Source organism: Mesoplodon bidens (assembly GCF_964165515.1).
Source record: "Mesoplodon bidens genome assembly, chromosome: 8".
Taxonomy (NCBI): domain Eukaryota; kingdom Metazoa; phylum Chordata; class Mammalia; order Artiodactyla; family Ziphiidae; genus Mesoplodon; species Mesoplodon bidens.
Window position 1 is genome coordinate 16,024,823 of NC_138165.1, and position 18,150 is coordinate 16,042,972.

Consider the following 18,150-nt stretch of genomic DNA (forward strand, 5'->3'; position numbering starts at 1 on the left):
AAAGAGCTTCCTGTTTCCCAGATTGATAGAGTAATTTTCCAGGAAAGAGGACTCAAATGGGACATTATTACTCAAAAGGCTGAATTAACAAGTTGAATTTCATAATAAAAATATAAAGATTAAATTCAAATGAGGGGTAAATGAAGTGTTTATATGTCGTATTATCCATATTATTCTATAGGTTTTAGTATAATTAGAACAAAATATAAAACTGTAATATAATCTAAGAACACTAAATTCTGACAGCAAGATACTTATCTTAAGAACAATGAGAATACACCAACTGGTGAAAGCATGCAGGCTTCTTGTAAGTAATTCAAGCAATATCGAAAAGCATAACAAAAAAAGTAAACAGATTTAGCTACAGCCATACCCCTAAGAAATAATCTTCATTATGAGCAGGCAAAAATCATTCTGAAACTCTATACATACATAGAAAAGGCTACAAATATGGATATAATTCTATTATAATGTGATTATGCTATATATGCCACAATGAAAATATTAAATGGATTTTTCTTGAATTAAAGGAAAGAAAAAGGCTACCATTCATTTACAAAAGAAGAAGGAGGAGGAGAATAAAAAGGTCAGGGAAAACCTTAAAAACTTAGTGTATTAATATTTAATTTTTGGTAATATGGATTCACATAGTCCCTGCTTCCTCTTGCTTTCTTAGTTATATTATTACTTTTACTTTGCCCAAGTTTATGACATTTTAATACTATTCTGTAGTTTTAATTCTCATAGTTGCCAAGGATTCATTCCATATTTAAAGAATTTAATCTTTATTCTGACTTCTTTCACCAAGATTCTTCTTGAGTCATTTTGAATTCTCTCTTAGATGGCTTAACTTTACCATTAAATTTTCTTTTCAAAATAGGCTCAGAGATGTTATATTCCCTGAGGTTTTGTATATTTGATACTGCCTAGCTATTGACTGTAGACTTGAACGGGAATCTGGTTTAGTACTTTTCGGTCACTTGTTTCCTTTAAGACTTGACAGACAAAGGGTGGCCCATAAGCTACATACAAACCTGAACAAAGGTTTTATTTAGCATTCACAGTGTTTAAAAATATTTAATCCCAAGTGATAAACCTCTAACAAGACTGATAAGGGAAAAAGAGAGAAGACACAAATTACCAGTATCAAGAATGAGAGAAATGACCTTACTAGATTCTAGAGGTATTGAAAATATAATAGGGTAATATTACAACCTTTTTGCCAAAATATTCAAGAACTTTGACAAAATAGATAAATTCCTTGAAAAACATGATCAAAGTCCACCCAGGAAGAAAGAGAAAACCTGAACTGCTTCATTGGTATTAAAGAATCTGAATGTGCTGTTCAAAAGCCTCCTATAAATAACACTTCTGCCTTAGAAAGAACAGAACTGGAAAATTCTATCAAACATTTTAAAAGGAAATAATATTACTACAGAAACTCTTCTAGAAAACTGAAAATGAGGAAGTACTTCCCAACTCATTCAATGAGGCCAAAGTGATCCTGACACCAAACCTGGTAATGACATTACAGAAGAAAACTAAAGAGAAATATCCTTCACAAACATAAATGCAAAAATTCTAAACAAAATGTAAGCAAATTAAATAATATATAAAAAGGATAACAGATCATAACCAAGTGGGGTTTCTCTCAGGAATGTACGGATGCTTTACCATTTGAAAGTCAATCAATATAATTCATCAAATAAACAACTAAAAAGAAAACTCATATGATCACTGTGATAGCTGCAGAAAAAGCATTTGACAAAAAACAATAACCAATCCTTAAAAACTTCCCACAAATGCGAAATAGAGGAACTGCCTTAACAGGCATGATATAGGGCATGTGTGAAAGCTCACAACCAACATCACACTTAATAGTGAAATACTGAGTGCCTTCCCCTAAGATAAGGAACAAGACAAGGATATCTGCTCTCACCGTTTCTACTCAACACTATACTGGCGATTCTAGCTGGGGCAACAAGTAAAGAAAAAGGAATAAAAAGGATCAGAATAGAAAGGAAAAATTAAAACTGTTTTTGGCCTCTAGGAAGAAAATCTTTCGGCAACTATAAAAAAAGCTCCTAAAATAAATGAGGTAAAAGCAAAGTTTAACAGAACAAGATCAACATAAAAAAATCAATTGCGGGCTTCCCTGGTGGCGCAGTGGTTGAGAGTCCGCCTGCCGATGCAGGGGACACGGGTTCGTGCCCAGGTCCGGAAAGATCCCACATGCCGTGGAGCGGCTGGGCCCGTGAGCCATGGCCGCTGAGCCTGCGCGTCCGGAGCCTGTGCTCCGCAACGGGAGAGGCCACGGCAGTGAGAGGCCCACGTGCCGCAAAAAGAAAAAAAAAAAAATCAATTGTATATCTAATTAACTGTGATGAACAATCTGAAATTAAAATATAATAAGACAAGTTATAATAGCATCAAAAACATGAAATAATTAAAGATACATTTGGAAAAGATGTGAAAGGTGTATGCTGAAAACAACAAACATTGCTGAGAGAAATAGCATTTAAGTAAATAAAAAGATATACCATGTTTCATGAGTCAGAAAACTCAATATTTTTTTTACTGGAGTATAATTGCTTTACAATGTTGTGTTAGTTTCTGCTGTACAATGAAGTGAATCAGCTATGTGTATACACATATCCCCTCCCTCTTTGACCTCCCTCCCACCCCACCCCACATCCTGCCCACGTAGGTCGTCACAGAGCACGGAGCTGAGCTCCCTGTGCTATACAGCAGGTTCCCACTAGCTATCTATTTCACGCATGGCAGTGTATATATGTCTATCCTAATCTCCCAATTCGTCCCACCCTCCCCTTCCCCCCTGTGTCCACATGTCGGTTCTCTATTTCTACATCTCTATTCCTGCCCTGAAAACAGGTTCATCTGTTACCATTTTTCTATATTCCACATGTATGCGTTAATATATAATATTTGTTTTTCTCTCTCTGGCTTACTTTACTCTGTATGACAGACTCTAGGTCCATCCACATCTCTACAAATGACCCAATTTCATTCCTTTTTATGGCTAATATTCCATTGCATATATGTACCACATCTTCCTTATCCATTCATCTGTCATTGGACATTTAGGTTGTTTCCATGTCCTGGCTATTGTAAATAGTGCTGCAATGAACACTAGGGTACATGTGTCTTTTTGAATTATGGTTTTCTCAGGCTATATGCCCAGGAGTGGGATTGCTGGGTCATATGGTAGTTCTATTTTTAGTTTTTGGGTTTTTTTTAAGTACATCCATACATCTTTTGAAGATATGATTATTTATTTTTATTTCATTTATTTTTGGCTGCACTGGGTCTTCATTGCTGCACATGGGCTTTCTCTAGTGGCAGTGAGCAGGGGCTACTCTTCACTGCAGTGCGCGGGTTTCTCATTGTGCTGGCTTCTCTTGTTGCAGAGCACGGGCTCTAGGCACAAGGGCTTCAGTAGCTGTGGCTCGCAGGCTCTAGAGCACAGGTTCAGTAGTAGTTGTGGTACACTGGCTTAGTTGCTCTGTGGCATGTGGGATCTTCCCGGACCAGGGATTGAACCTGTGTCCCCTGCATTGGCAGGCGATTCTTAACCACTGTGCTACCAGGGGAGTCCCAATTTTTAGTTTTTTAAGGAACCTCCATACTGTTCTCCACAGTGGCTATATCAATTTACATTCCCATCAACACTTCAAGAGGGTTCCCTTTTCTCCACACCTTCTCCAGCATTTATTGTTTGTAGATTTTTTGATGATGGCCATTCTGCCCAGTGTGAGGTGATACCTCGTTGTAGTTTTGATTTGCATTTCTCTAATAATTAGTGACGTTGAGCATCTTTTCATGTGCCTCCTGGACATCTGGTATGTCTTCCTTGGTGAAAGACCTGTTTATGTCTTCCGCCCATTTTTTGATTCAGTTGTTTTTTTGATATTGCACTCCATGAGCTGTTTGTATATTTTGGAGATTAATCCTTTGTCTGTTGCTTCATTTGCAAATATTTCCTCTCATTCTGAGGGTTGTCTTTTTGTCTTGTTTATGGTTTCCTTTGCTGTGTAAAAGCTTTTAAGTTTAATTGGGTCCCATTTGTTTATTTTTGTTTTTATTTTCATTACTCTAGGAGGTGGGTCAGAGAAGATCTTGCTGTGGTTTATGTCAAAGAGTGTTTTTCCTATGTTTTAGCTCCGTTTTTCTTTCTCAAGATTGCTCCGGCTATTCGGGGTCTTTTGTGTTTCCATACAAAGCATAACATTTTTGGTTCTAATTCTGTGAAGAATGCCATTGGTAATTTGATAGGGACTGCACTGAATCTGTAGATTGCTTTGGGTAGTACAGTCATTTTCACAATGTTGATTATTCCAATCCAAGAACATGGTACATTTCTCCATCTGTTTATGTCATCTTTGATTTCTTTCATCAGTGTTTTATAGTTTTCTGCATACAGGTCTTTTGTCTCCCTAGGTAGGTTTATTCCTAGGCGTTTTACTCTTTTTGTTGCGAAGGTAAATAGGGTTGTTTCCTTAATTTCTGTTTCTGATCTTTCATTGTTAGTGTATAGGAATGCAAGAGATTTCTGTGCATTAATTTTGTATCCTGCAACCTTACCAAATTCACTGCTTAGTTCTAGTAGAGAAAACTCAATATTTTTTTTTTTTTTTTTTTTTTTTTTTTTTTTGCGGTAGGCGGGCCTCTCACTGTTGTGGCCTCTCCCCTTGCAGAGCACAGGCTCCGGACGCGCAGGCTCAGCAGCCATGGCTCACGGGCCTAGCCGCTCCGCGGCATGTGGGATCTTCCCAGACCGGGGCACGAACCCGTGTCCCCTGCATCGGCAGGCGGACTCTCAACCACTGCGCCACCAGGGAAGCCCTCAATATTTTTAAGATGTCAATTCTCCTGAAATTGATCTATAGTTTCAGCACAATTCCAGTTAGAATCCCAGAAGTCTTTCTTGTAGAAACTGATCGGCTAATTCTAAAACTCAGATGAAACTGCCATGAGCCTAGAACATGCAAAACAACTAAAAAGAACAAAGTTGGAAGACTAATACTACTGGACTTATTAAAAAGTCCAGAAATAAGTCCACCCAAATGTGGACCACTGATTTCTAGCAAAGGTGCAAAGGCAATGCGGTGGAGAAAGAGTAATCTTTTCTACAAAAAATGCCAGAACAACCGGATATCCATATGTAAAAAGACAAACTTCAATCCATACTTCACACCATATGCAAAAATTACTTTCAAATCGATCATAGACCTAAATGTAAGGGTTAAAACTGTAAAACCCTTAGAAGAAAACAGGAATAAATCTTTGTGACCTTGAGTTAGGCAAAGATTCCTTAGATATGACACCAAAAGAACGATCCATGAAAGAAAAAACTGGTAAATTGAACTTATCAAAATTACGTGCTCTTCAGAAAACTAGTCAAATGAAAAGATACCAGGAGGCAGTGGTAGGAATCTGGTGGAATTAGAACTCTCATACACTGACGGTGGACATGTAAACAGATACACGTGCTTTGGAAAAACGACCCGCAGATTCTTGCGAAGTTAAACATACATCTACCATAAGATCTGGCGATTCCACTCCTAGGTATTTAACCAAGGGAACTTAAAGCGAATGTCCATACAAACCCTTCCACATCCATGTTCAGCAGCTTTATTTGTAATAGCCCAAGTCCGGAAGCAAGCCAAACAGAGAAACAACCCACTTGATATCTATAATTCAGTGAATGGATAAACAAAATGTGTTATATCTACACAATGGAATACTACCCTACAATAAAAAGAAATGAACCCTCAAGCCAGGCAACAACAGAGATGAATTTCAGAATAATTATGCCAAGTAAAAGAGTATGTAATATATATGTAAAGAATATGCAAAATATGTTTCAATTTATATAAAATCCTAGAAAATGCAAACCAATTTATAGACACAGAAAGCAGACCAGCCGATACATGGGGACAAAGAGAGGTGAGAGAAAAGGGGTTTCAGAGGGGTATGAGGAAAATTCCGGGGTGGATATGCTTGCTATCTTAATTGTGGTGATGGGTTCATGGATGTATATACATCCCCAAACATGAAATTTTAAACTTTAAATATGGTAACTTATTCTGTGAATTATACCTTAATAAAACTGTTTAAAAATGTAAAATCTGCCAGTACTAGGTCCATATTCCCCCAAGGGCAATAAGAGCCTGAATGGCAAGTGTTGCTGCCCTCAACTAGTATTTTCTTTTTTAATTAGATAGTTCTTGAGCTTTTTTTAAAAAAAAGAATTATTTAATTTACTGTTTAGTGCTTCAACTTCCATGACGAGAAATTTCCCTTCTTTTTTGTTTTGTTCTGGGTTTTTTTGGCTGCAACATGCGGCATGAAGGACCCTAGCTCCCTGACCAGGGATCGAACCCATGCCCCCTGCAGTGGAAGTGCAGAGCCTTAACCACTGGACCGCTGGGCAAGTCCCTTGAGCTAGTTTCTTTTTGCTAATATCTAGGTAGAAATTTCATCCTGTTTCAGGGATGATTTTCTCCCAAACAGGTTTCTTTAAATGTCTTTGGTATCTGTAGTCATCGTGACTAGATTTTGTTTTCTGTGGTATAGTTTGGGGAAATTACTTGAGTTTTTTTTTTCATCTGAGACTGGTTTAAATTATGGTTAAAGGCTGGTTACTACATTCTATTAATTTATTTGTTGCCTAAGTGAAGTGGTGTGTGTATACTGACGTGTATGTCATATTTTCAAGGTCAGAGGGAAGAAACAGTTCTGCTAAAGTTAAGAATAGTTCTTGTATAACAACCCCGGTGGTCGTTTAGGCAAGGAATTAAGTTTATTGAAGGAATACCAGTATGGTCTGCACTGTTCTCTCACTGGAGATTTCTTCCGTACCTGCTAAGATTTAGTACCAATAGATAAGACTTTTTGATTTTTCCTTGACTCTCACTACCGATGTCATACTCATTCCCTAAACCTAATTACCTTTAAATTTACAAGTACCAACACCTTACTTTCCCAGCACTGCTTTTAGGATGGTGACAGGGGAGCCAATCATGACATCAAGCCACTTAAGAATCTGCTGTGCCTTTTTTATGGTTACAATTTCCTTTATTCTAGTTAAGTGCTGATACTGAATTTTGGGGCTACTTTCACCACTTATTTGTAAGGAGGATGTGTTTTTAGTGGTATATCCTGTACTATGCTTTATGCTGTTGTTGTTGTTTTTTTTCTGATTACAAATGGGGCATTTATAAATGCTTGAGGTTTATAATACAAATCTTTTCTGGGCCACATCTAAATATTTTCTTCACGAGAAAGTCATCTTACAAGTATTTAACAAAGACAATGGAAATTATAGCAGGAGTAGATTGTAACTAATTAAATACAGTTGATTTACTTTAGGAAATAATGACCTGGAATACAGGTAATGGAACAGGTTTCTCAAGTCTGGCTTTATGATGAGAACCTACAGAACTTTCTGCTGATTAGACAAAGGGGCCACACTCTGCGGAGACTTTGACTTAGTAGGCGTGCGTGAGTAACAGATTCTATGGTTCAGTAAACTTTTCTTTAAAGAGAGGAAAAAAATCTAACACTGAAGTATCAAAGCATAAGCAATACTTACCAATACCGGAATTTTGAACCTAATGTAAAATAATGTGCAAAAAAATTCTTTTGAGGTGGAAGTGGTCTGTCCAAACGGAAGAATGTGTGATGTTCTACACATGCTTTCCACAAGTTTTTACATGCTCTGTAATTCACCATGTTAAATCCCAGTAATGTTTCTCTAGATTCATGCTGTAAAAAATGACAAAATGCAGAGAATATCATGAGAATGTCAGGATCTAATGCTCCATTTAATTTATTTTTTACAGGTAAATACTCTACCCTTACAAACACTAACCCTTCCTGTGTCTTTTTTGCTTATCGTACAAAAAAGCAGTAAAAATTAATGGAAAGGTTTGCAAAATGTGGACCTCATTTGGTAATATTACAACTCACAGGAACTTTTATTTTAGAACACAGTTAGAAACAAATTTAAAACTTGATATATATCTATTTTCAAAACTTAGTAGCTATAATTATTTCAAAATACAATCCTGGCCCACAAATTAAACTTTAAGATACATCAACACACCTTTCAACAATATCTCTAAACTTATAAATCTGTCTAGATTGTAAGTAAGTAAATAAAAACATTCAGCACTTCTGAACACTATTTTGAAATTCTTATTTTAAAATAAGTAGCAGCAGGGACTTCCCTGGTACCACAGTGGTTAAGAATCAGCCTGCCAATGAAGGGGACATGGGTTTGAGCCCTGGTCCAGGAAGATCCCACATGCCGTGGAGCAACTAAACCCGTGCGCCACAACTACTGAACCTGCGCTCTAGAGCCTGAGAGCCACAACTACTGGGCCCGCGTGCCACATATACTGAAGCCCACGTGCCTAGAGCCCGTGCTCTGCCACAAGAGAGGCCACCGCAATGAGAAGCCCACGTACCACAGCGAAGAGAAGCCCCCGCTCACCGCAACTAGAGAAAGGCCACGTGCAGCAACAAAGACCCAACACAGCCAAAAATTAATTAATTAATTAATTAATTAATTAAAAAGCTAAAATAGGTAGCAACAGAAGCATTTCTTTAATTTTTCTTTAAAAATTTGGCACAAATTGCTAGTTAAATAAATAGTTTCGCTGAACTATCTATAGCAAGGCATACATGTCATATGCTCTGATTTTCACACAGCGACTGCAACCAGGTCCAGAAATGGACCGTTAGCAGCACCTCCGAGTGTCCTTTGTCTTCCTGTCTACCAGATAACCTCTACACATGTGCCCACCTTCTGCCTTTTATGCCCACAGGTTAATCATGCTTGTTTCTCAAGTTTACATACACGGACTCATACATGTATGTCTTTAGGTCTGGCTTCTTTTGTTCAATATTATGTTTCTATATTCCACCATGTAATTGTGAAGCAGTAATTGACTCACTTCATTCTCCACACTATTCTCTCATGTGAACAGACCACAGTTTATTTACCTGTTTACTGTTGACAGACATTTAATGTTTCTAGTCTGGTGACGTGAAAATGTTGTTCCTGTGTGTATTCCTGTATTTTGTCCGATGCACGTAGGTGCGAATTTCTGTTGCTGGGCCATAGATGCCACGCGCTCGCCTCTAGTCGGTGCCGCCCAGCAGTTCCCGAAACGATCAGCCCGACAGGCACCCCCTTCTACCAGCAGCGCATGCTCCTCACACTCCCCGATCACTGGCTCCCCATCTTTTTGTTCCACTATTCTGGTGGTTGCGTGAAATTATCACATTTTGGTTATAATCTGTATTTCTCTGATGCTTAATTGAGGCTCAACAGCTTTTCATGTTACTGGCCATGGAGATGTTCTCAGTTCTGGAGTGTCTGTTGAAATCACTAGCGTACTTCTGGATTGGGATGGATACACAACCAAGGACACAGATGGGGTGTGTGTGTGATACATATATTGTGTGCTATTTGACTTTCTTAATCATGTCTTTTGACGAACATAGTTCTTCATTTTAACACAGTTCTAGTTACTGATCTTCTCCTTTAATGTTAGTTTCCTTTCTATGTCCTATTAAAGCAATCTTTGCCTATCAAAAGGTCATGAAGATACCTTCCATGACTAAAATACAGTAAAATGCCTATGTATAAATATTAAACTGTGATGTTAGAAGATGATATGCTTAAAATATCACTTCTTGATCACCAGAGAATTCTTAATTATGTTTAACAGTTGCTTTGTATGCACTAACACTACCTCAGAGAATGGCTGTGAAGATTAAATGATATGAAAACGGTTGATACATTACCAGGCACACAGTAAGACCTTAAGAAATGTTAGATACTATATTATTATTATTACTAACAACAATAGCACTATAATGGGGAGCAAATTGGAAAAGTTGACTTAAACACTGCCTCCTACCAAGATAATTATCAAAGTAAAATGTCTGTTCTCTAGTTTCCAGATATGATTTATTATATTTTATTCCTCTAAACATTTATTGAAACATGTACAAGAATGTTCATTAACAGCATTTATCATAATAGCCACAACGTGGAAATGGCAAAGCTGTCCACTAACATAGTAAGAATGAATAACTAATGTATGGTATACACATTCAGTAGAATTCCACAGCAATGGAGCAAACTATCGCTATGTGTAACAACATGGATGAATCTCACAGTGTTAAGGGAAAGAAGGCAGATAAAAATGAAAACATTCTGTATGATTTTATATTTTAAAATTCAAAACTAAGCAAACTAATCCATGATGATACAAATGAGAATAATATTTACCTCTTGGGAGAGTTAATGAGTGCTAGTGGGCATCACCTCCATTAGCAATAATACCAGCTTCCAGGGTGGTAGCAATGTTCTACATAATAACATTGTATATTATATACTTATCAAGCACTATACTTAATTTCTGTTGGTTTTATTTCAATAAAAACTCTCTTGAAATAAAACTTCTATGTTTTGTGAGTATAAATGATGAATCAATAGTCAGTAGATCAATATCCTCTATTAAATACATTTGATTCAAATATATTTTAAGGCTTTGAATACATTTTATTTTATTATTTATTTATTATGTATTTTTGATGTGGACCATTTTTTTTTAAGTCTTTATTGAACTTGTTATAATATTGCTTCTATTTTATGTTTTGGTTTTCTGGCCTCGAGGCATGTGGGATCTTAGCTCCCCGACCAGGGATCGACCCCACACCCCCTGCACTGGAAGGCGAAGTCTTAACCACTGGACTGCCAGGGAAGTCCCTGAATACATTTTATACACATAGACACATATAAACATCCTGAAATGTGCATTAATTTGTCAAGACTTCTAGTAATGTCAGTCAAAGGATAAGGTTAATTTAATTTGATGAAATAGATAAAATCATTTATAAGATGAAATTCTTTCCAACACTGTACTTTCTGTGATAACGTGTTGTATTTAATACACAAAAAGGACATCACCAGTCCAACAAAGGGAGGAAATGTACCACACGTTCATGAACTAGGAACAAAACTAAACGCTCAGAATCCCCCAAATGAAATGTACTCATATGTGAAAGGAAGTGCTGTAGATTTAGTTTAAAAAAAAAAGAAAAAGAAAAAGGACATATAAATGCTCAGTTACTGACCTCATGAATGGGCACTGGGGACGACAATGAACATCACAACTGAGATCAGTTTCTAAGTTCAAGAGATAGCAGAACAGATATCTAGAATAACTTCTGATCAGAACCACAGAAACACTAGGGAAATACTTTGTCCTAAAATGTGAATTAATTAACTGAGTAGGCAGTTATTAACAGTATTAATAACACGTTTACTTGCACTGAAAGTTCTGTAATGAATGACGACTTATTTCTTAAAGGACTTAAGTTATGTTAATAAGATCAACTCACCAATTCTTTTCTCAGTTGAATAAAAAACTGTTTGCACTTAAAAGAAATTTTTACTATCTTCAACCTGGATAAAAAGAGAATGAATTGGAGTATTTAAAATATTGAACAAAGATAAAAATATTAATCAAAAAAATTTAAAAACAACCTTTTAACTGTATGGTTAGTAATGTCTAAATATTTAATTATATATACATATATAAAGTACATAAAGACTCTAAAGTTTTTGGTGCTTTGTGAAAAAATAATTAGAATTTATATGCGCAACTGAGCTTAGTTTTATCAGAACATTTGCTGTAAACTATACATTTCCCAATTTTGTATCTAAAGAAATACATAAAAACACATATCACAGGTTAAAATTTTAAGAATACCAATAATATAGTTATTTACTCTTTAAAACTGCAAGTAGTTTTCTGCACGTTAAGAGCTTGGAAATCACCACTCCATCCTGGCAACAAGTAAAAAGCTCAACAGTTGAAAAATCCACAACTCTTTTTAAATACACAAGGAAGGGAAGAGCACAGGGCAGACTGCTACCCCCAAGATTTGAGAGACCAACAGCTGAGTACAGGGAATCAGAGCTTCCCAGAGAAGATTCAGGAGCAGAAACTGCCAGAGGAAGCAGTGCCAGGGCAGGAAAACCTGAACTGTATTTTATGAGTTGTTGAAGGCTCAGCGTGGTCAACCCCGAGAGTTAAAAACCCCAAGAGGCCCCAGTCATAGGGCGGACCTCACGGTATTGTGAGATTTAGCTCTAGAAGCTCAAACAGATTGGGACAGTAAATACAAAGAAAAGTACCCTCAGATTTCCGACAGGGAAAGGGAAAGAAACCATGCTGAACTAGGCCAGAGCGCTCTGCTCTTAACAAGGCCTACCTTTAGGGGAATCTTGTTAACCAGAGCCTGACCTGGGGAAGGAAAATACCCAAGTCCAGCCCACTCTAGCCATCCTGTCCCACCCAAGGGGAGAAGAAAAAAAATGAGAAACACTGTGAAGCTCACAGTCTAGAGGCCTGGGCTCATTAAAACACTGAGAGCTAATCACAGGACTACAGAAAACCCCCCTCCGTCGACACCTCACCACCACATTACTAAGAGCCTATTTACAGCGTTCCTGTTACCAGGGTATCCTATCTGCCCATCAAGAAAAGATTACAAGGCATACCAAAAGGCAAAAAACACGATGTAAAGACAGTAAGCATCAGAACCAGATATGAGAGGAATGTGGGACTTATCAGACTGGGAGTTTAAAACAACTACGATTAACAGGCTAAGAGCTCCAAAGGATAAAGTAGAAAGCAAGAACAAAGAACAGATGGGCAACGTAAACACAGACATGAAAATCATAAAAAAGGACCCCAAAATACAAAATTAATATGCAGAAACCTGTTCCACTTCTATACACTAACAACGAACTATCAGAAAGAGAAATTAAGGAAACAATCCCATTGGCCATCACATTAAAAAGAATAAAATACTTGGGAATAAACCTACCTAAGGATGTAAAACCTGGAAAACTATACGACACTGATGAAAGAAACTGAAGAGGACACAAACAGATGCAAAGATACACTGTATTCTTGGATTGGAAGAATTAATATTGTTAAAATGACCATACTACCCAAGGCAATCTATATATTCAATGCAATCCCTATCAAAATACCAATGGCATTTTTCACAGAACTAGAACAAATAATTTCAAAATTTGCATGGAATAGATACATGTATATGTATAACTGAATCATTTTTCTGTACAGCTGAAACTATCACAACATTGCTAATCACCTATACTCCAAAATAAAATGAAAAGTTAAAAAAAATTTGTTTGGAAACACAAAAGACTGTGAAAAATCAAATAATCTTGAGAAATAACAGAGCTAGAGGAATCATGCTTCCTAATATCAAACTACAGTACAAAGCTACAGTAACCAAAACAGGCTGGTACTGGCATAGAAATAGACACATAAATCAGTGGGAGAGAATAGAGAGCCCAGAAATAAACCTATGCTCACATGGTCAATTAATCTATGACAAGAAGACAAGAATATACAATGGAGAAAAGACAGTCTCTTCAATAAATGGTGTTGGGAAAACTGGATGCTACATGCAGAAAAATGAAAACTGGACAACTTTCTCATACCATATACAAAATAAATTCAAAATGGATTAAAGACTTAAATGTAATACCTGAAATCATAAAACTCCAAGAAGAAAACACAGACAGTAACCTCTTTGACATTAGTCTTAGCAATATTTTTTTGGATATGTCTCCTCAGGTAAGGGCAGCAAAAGCAAAAATAAACAATGAGACTACATCAAATTAAAAGATTCTGCACCATGAAGCAAACCAACAAAACAAAAAGGTAGCCTACCAAATGACAGAAGATAACTTGCAAATGATACATCCAATAAGGGGTTGATATCCAAGTATATAAAAAACTTTTTTATACAACTCAGTATCAAAAAACAAATTTGATTAAAAAATGGGAGAAGACCTGAATAGACATTTTTTACAAAGACATACACATGGCCAACAGGGACATTAAAAGGTGTTCAACATCATTAATTATCAGAGAAATGCAAATCAAAACTACAATGAGTTACCACCTCACACCTGTCAGAATGGCTATTATTGAAAAGACAAGAAACAACAACTGTTGACAAGGAATGTGGAGAAAAGGGAATCTTTGTGCACTGTTGGTAATGTAAATATGTGCAGCCACCATGGAAGACAGTATGGAGGGTCCTTAAAAATCTAAAAATAGAACTACCATACGACCCAGCAGTTCCACCTCTGGGTATGTATCCAAAGAAAATGTAAACACTAAATCAAAAAGATTTATGCACCCCTGTGTTCATTGCAGAACTATTTATAACAGCCAGGATATGGAAACAACCTAAGTGTCCATCAATAATGAATGGATAAAGAAGATGTGATGTGTTTGTATATGTGTGTGTGTATGAATATTACTCAGCCATAAAAAAGAATAACATCTTGCCAACTATGGCAACATGGATGGACCTGGAGGGTATTATGAAAGTGAAATAACTAGAAAGAGAAAAACAAATACCTTATGATTTCATTTATACGTGGAATCTAAAAAATAAAACAAAAAGAGACTCACAGATACAGAGAACAAACGAGTGGTTGCCAGCGGGGAGAAAAGGGTGCAGGTAAAGACAAAAATGTGAAATGGATTAAGAATACAAACTTCCAGCTGTAAAATAAGTCATGGGGATGTAATGTATATAGAGGGAATATAGTCAATAATACTATAATAATTTTATATGGTGACGGATGATAACTGGACTTACTGTGTTGATTGTTTCATAAGGTATAGAAATATTTAATCACTATGCTGTACACCTGAAATGAATATAATGTTATATGAATTATAACTCAATAAAAAATTTATTGAAACTTGTTTTATGACTCAACATATTTTCTCTCCTAGTAAAAAAACCACGTACCCTTGAAAGGAATGTGTATTTTGCTGTTACTAGGCATAGTACTGAAACAGGAGGGAAGGGGAGCAGGGCACAACCTCTGAAAGAATGACATAGCCATAGGATAGGACAGAAACTGGTAAGAAACAACTAGATCCAAGATGGCGGAAGATTCGACTTCCAGTAGACCTTGAGCCTCATTCTATGCTCATTGTAACGCATTAGCTAAATGACACTCCCACCAGCTCCCTGACAGTTCTGAGCCCAACCATAAAAGGCCAAAAGTGGCCTTTTGGGTGGCCACTGGGTGGTGGCCCAATTCCTGGAAATCTCTGCCCCTTCCCCCGAAATAGCTGGAATAATCCCCACTCATTAGCCTATGAAATTAGGCAGCCCATAACAACTAACCACACCATACTTTGGGGCCTCATGCCTTCTGAGATGGCCCACCCTCTATCTGTGGAGTATGTTTCTCTCTAGATAAATCCACTTCTTACCTATCACTTTGTCTCTCACTGAATTCCTTCTGTGATGAGACATCAAGAACCTGAGCTTCAGTAAGTCCTGAGACCAGGTGTGTGATCTCAGTTAAAAGACCGTGGGTTCTGGCTGGGTTTGAGTCCCCGCCCATGGGTTCAAGTGCAATCTGAGTCGCACAGTTTCAGTATTGTACACCAATTAAGCCAAGAGATTTGATAGTGCTTGAATCTATTTCAACTGATTTTTTATTGTCTAGTTTTTGTATTGAGTTCTGAGAGGGATATGCTCAAATCTCCAACTACGATTGTAGAATTGTCTATTTTTCCTTATTTTTTGCTTCATGTATTTTGAAACTGTGTTATTATGCACATGTATACTTATAACTGTTGCTTGTCTTTTATCAGGTATATGGGTCACACTTTCCTTTATCTTTGTGTGTCTTGTAATATTTTGCTGGCAACCAGATGTTTTACATATTGCATCATAGTAAGGGTATTTGTTTCCCATCTTCCCAGCTTCCTGTTACTTGGTAGTTTACTTGCATGGACTCTATCTTCATCCTCAACCTCCAGTTTACGCTTCTGCTGTTGCTCTTCAGGAAAAGCACAGCTCTGGGTGTGCCCACAGGAATACTGAGATGACCAGGGGTACTAGTCGTCTCATTCTCTCAAAAACCACACCCAGCTGAGAACTCCTCTAATTGCCAACACACTGCTCTATTATTTTCAGCAGCGCCCTGGACCATGAATTCCTTCAGGAACGAATTCAAATTGTGACTGTTCCAAAGGAACAGTCTCTAAGGCAGGCACTTGAGGCTATTTGCTCTACTACCCTGGTTTCTGTCTCTCCTGTTGTCTTTGGGTTTCCCAAGACAGTCCTTCTTAATTAGCCTGAGCTTTGCAGTGACTTAAGTTGTGACGCTTTGTTATTATACAGGAGCCCTGGTCATGTGTCAGTTAAGTATGGGGCTGGGGAGGAACCCGTCTTTAATCCTGTGATTAGGTCTCGGGTTTAGTGGTCTGGGCCCCTTGGCTGCACCCTTCAGTGCCCCTCAGCTCACCCCTCCCTAGCTGAAACAGGAAGTACAGAGAGGGCTGGAAATGGGTACTTCCCTTCCCCCACCTTGGTTAGGCTCTGCTAAAACCCATGTTGGTTAAGTATTGGTAAAACAGATTTCCTTGAGGGCAGATCTTTGTTAAGGAGAACAGAAAGCTCTGAGCATATTTCAAAATGGTTATTTTCCTGCTCAACTCCCAGCCCTTGCCCTTCGAACGCAAGTGGATTTTTCTCCAATCTTCGCCCTGAGATCCTGGTAGGGTGCCTGGTAGTAAAACTCATGAGAACGAGGGGTCCTTCCTATGTAAGTTAGTCCAAGCTAGTCTCTGCTCCGTCTCCAGCAATCTGTCAATCACCCTGTACGTACTCCTACCAAGGGTGGCTGCAGCGGTGGTTTCTAGTCCTGGTAAGTTGTCATGCCTTGTATTCACCTGTCTCTCCAGTTTTCAGAGCTGCAGTAAGTATGCCCTGTGTCCTCAATTCTCTGAGGGATCTAAAAAGAGTTGTTGATTTTGAGTTTTTATCAGTTTTTTTTTTTTTTCTTGTGAGGACAGGGGTGACAACTTCCAAAGTCTTTACCTGCTGGACTGGGAACCAGAACTCTCTTCTTCCCTTTTCATTTTACTAATGATGTTTTTTGATGAGCATTAATTTTTTTTTTTTTTTTTTGCGGTACGCGGGCCTCTCACTGTTGTGGCCTCTCCCGTTGCGAAGCACAGTCTCCGGACGCGCAGGCTCAGCAGCCATGGCTCACGGGCCCAGCCGCTCCGCGGCATGTGGGACCCTCCCGGACCGGGGCACGAACCCGTGTCCCCTGCATCGGCAGGCGGACTGTCAACCACTGTGCCAGCAGGGAAGCCCGATGAGCATTAATTTTAATGAAGTCTAATTATAGAATCCAAGTAACTCCCAAATCAGTATTCAACATTTTAAAAGTATGAACTTGAACTGGATAATTTAGGGATAACCATATGTGGAAAGAAATGAGGGAATATATTACATGGAACATCCCTTTTCCTACACATAGCTCTAATCTTGAGAGGAGAGGTAAGTGAGAAGCTAGTGTTTCAGAAACTGAAAGACCCAGGTTTATTTAAAGCTCTGCTTCATACTCATCATACTTGTTAACACTGGCCCAGTCAGCTTCTCTGGCATTTCTCACTCCTTATCCATAAAAACAATGCTAACAACACTCAAGCTGCAGAGTTATAAGGTACAGATAAAATGCACTAAAATCCATGAGTGAGTCTTTTCCTCCTTATTAAGCTTATAAAACTATCAGCTCTAAAACTTCCACCTTTACTCAAAACTCATTATTCATGTAGAAATTTGGTAATTCCAAGCTGTAATCCTATTCAGTTTTTAATCAAGTGATTTTTATGATTTCCTCAAGAAGACTTCCACAATACTTTGCTAAAATATCAATTCAAGGGCAATGGCAATTCTACGAACGCTAATTTGAATAAAGATGATGAGGCTGAAGTGGTCCCTTATTCACATGTAGTATTAATAAGAAGTATGTTGCTCTTGTGAAAATAGATCCATACTTTAAGAACTAAAAGTAAACCATGTATTTGATGATTTTCACAGAACTTAACGATTGATTTTCTTTGGAAATCAATTGATATTGGATCTTGAATCATGGCAATTTGTGGTGTATGCATAAATGTACTAATGTTATGAGTAGTTAGGATCAGAAGAAATCCTTATGCTCCAGGATGATGT

General features: G+C 37.7%; 1 protein-coding gene across 2 annotated transcripts in view; it reads right to left on the reverse strand.

Moving 5' to 3' along the window:
* Nucleotides 1-18,150, reverse strand: part of PTPN4 (protein tyrosine phosphatase non-receptor type 4) — a 183,426-nt gene that overhangs the window by 56,961 nt on the left and 108,315 nt on the right. The window contains exons 11-12 of one of the 2 annotated variants that reach the window (XM_081242820.1): nucleotides 11,443-11,506; nucleotides 7,616-7,788 (exon numbers count right to left, since the gene is read on the reverse strand). In XM_081242820.1, coding sequence (XP_081098946.1) covers nucleotides 7,616-7,788; nucleotides 11,443-11,506 — 237 coding nt within the window. The remainder of the gene's footprint in view (nucleotides 1-7,615; nucleotides 7,789-11,442; nucleotides 11,507-18,150) is intronic. The other variant, XM_081242821.1, reaches the window with a different exon arrangement.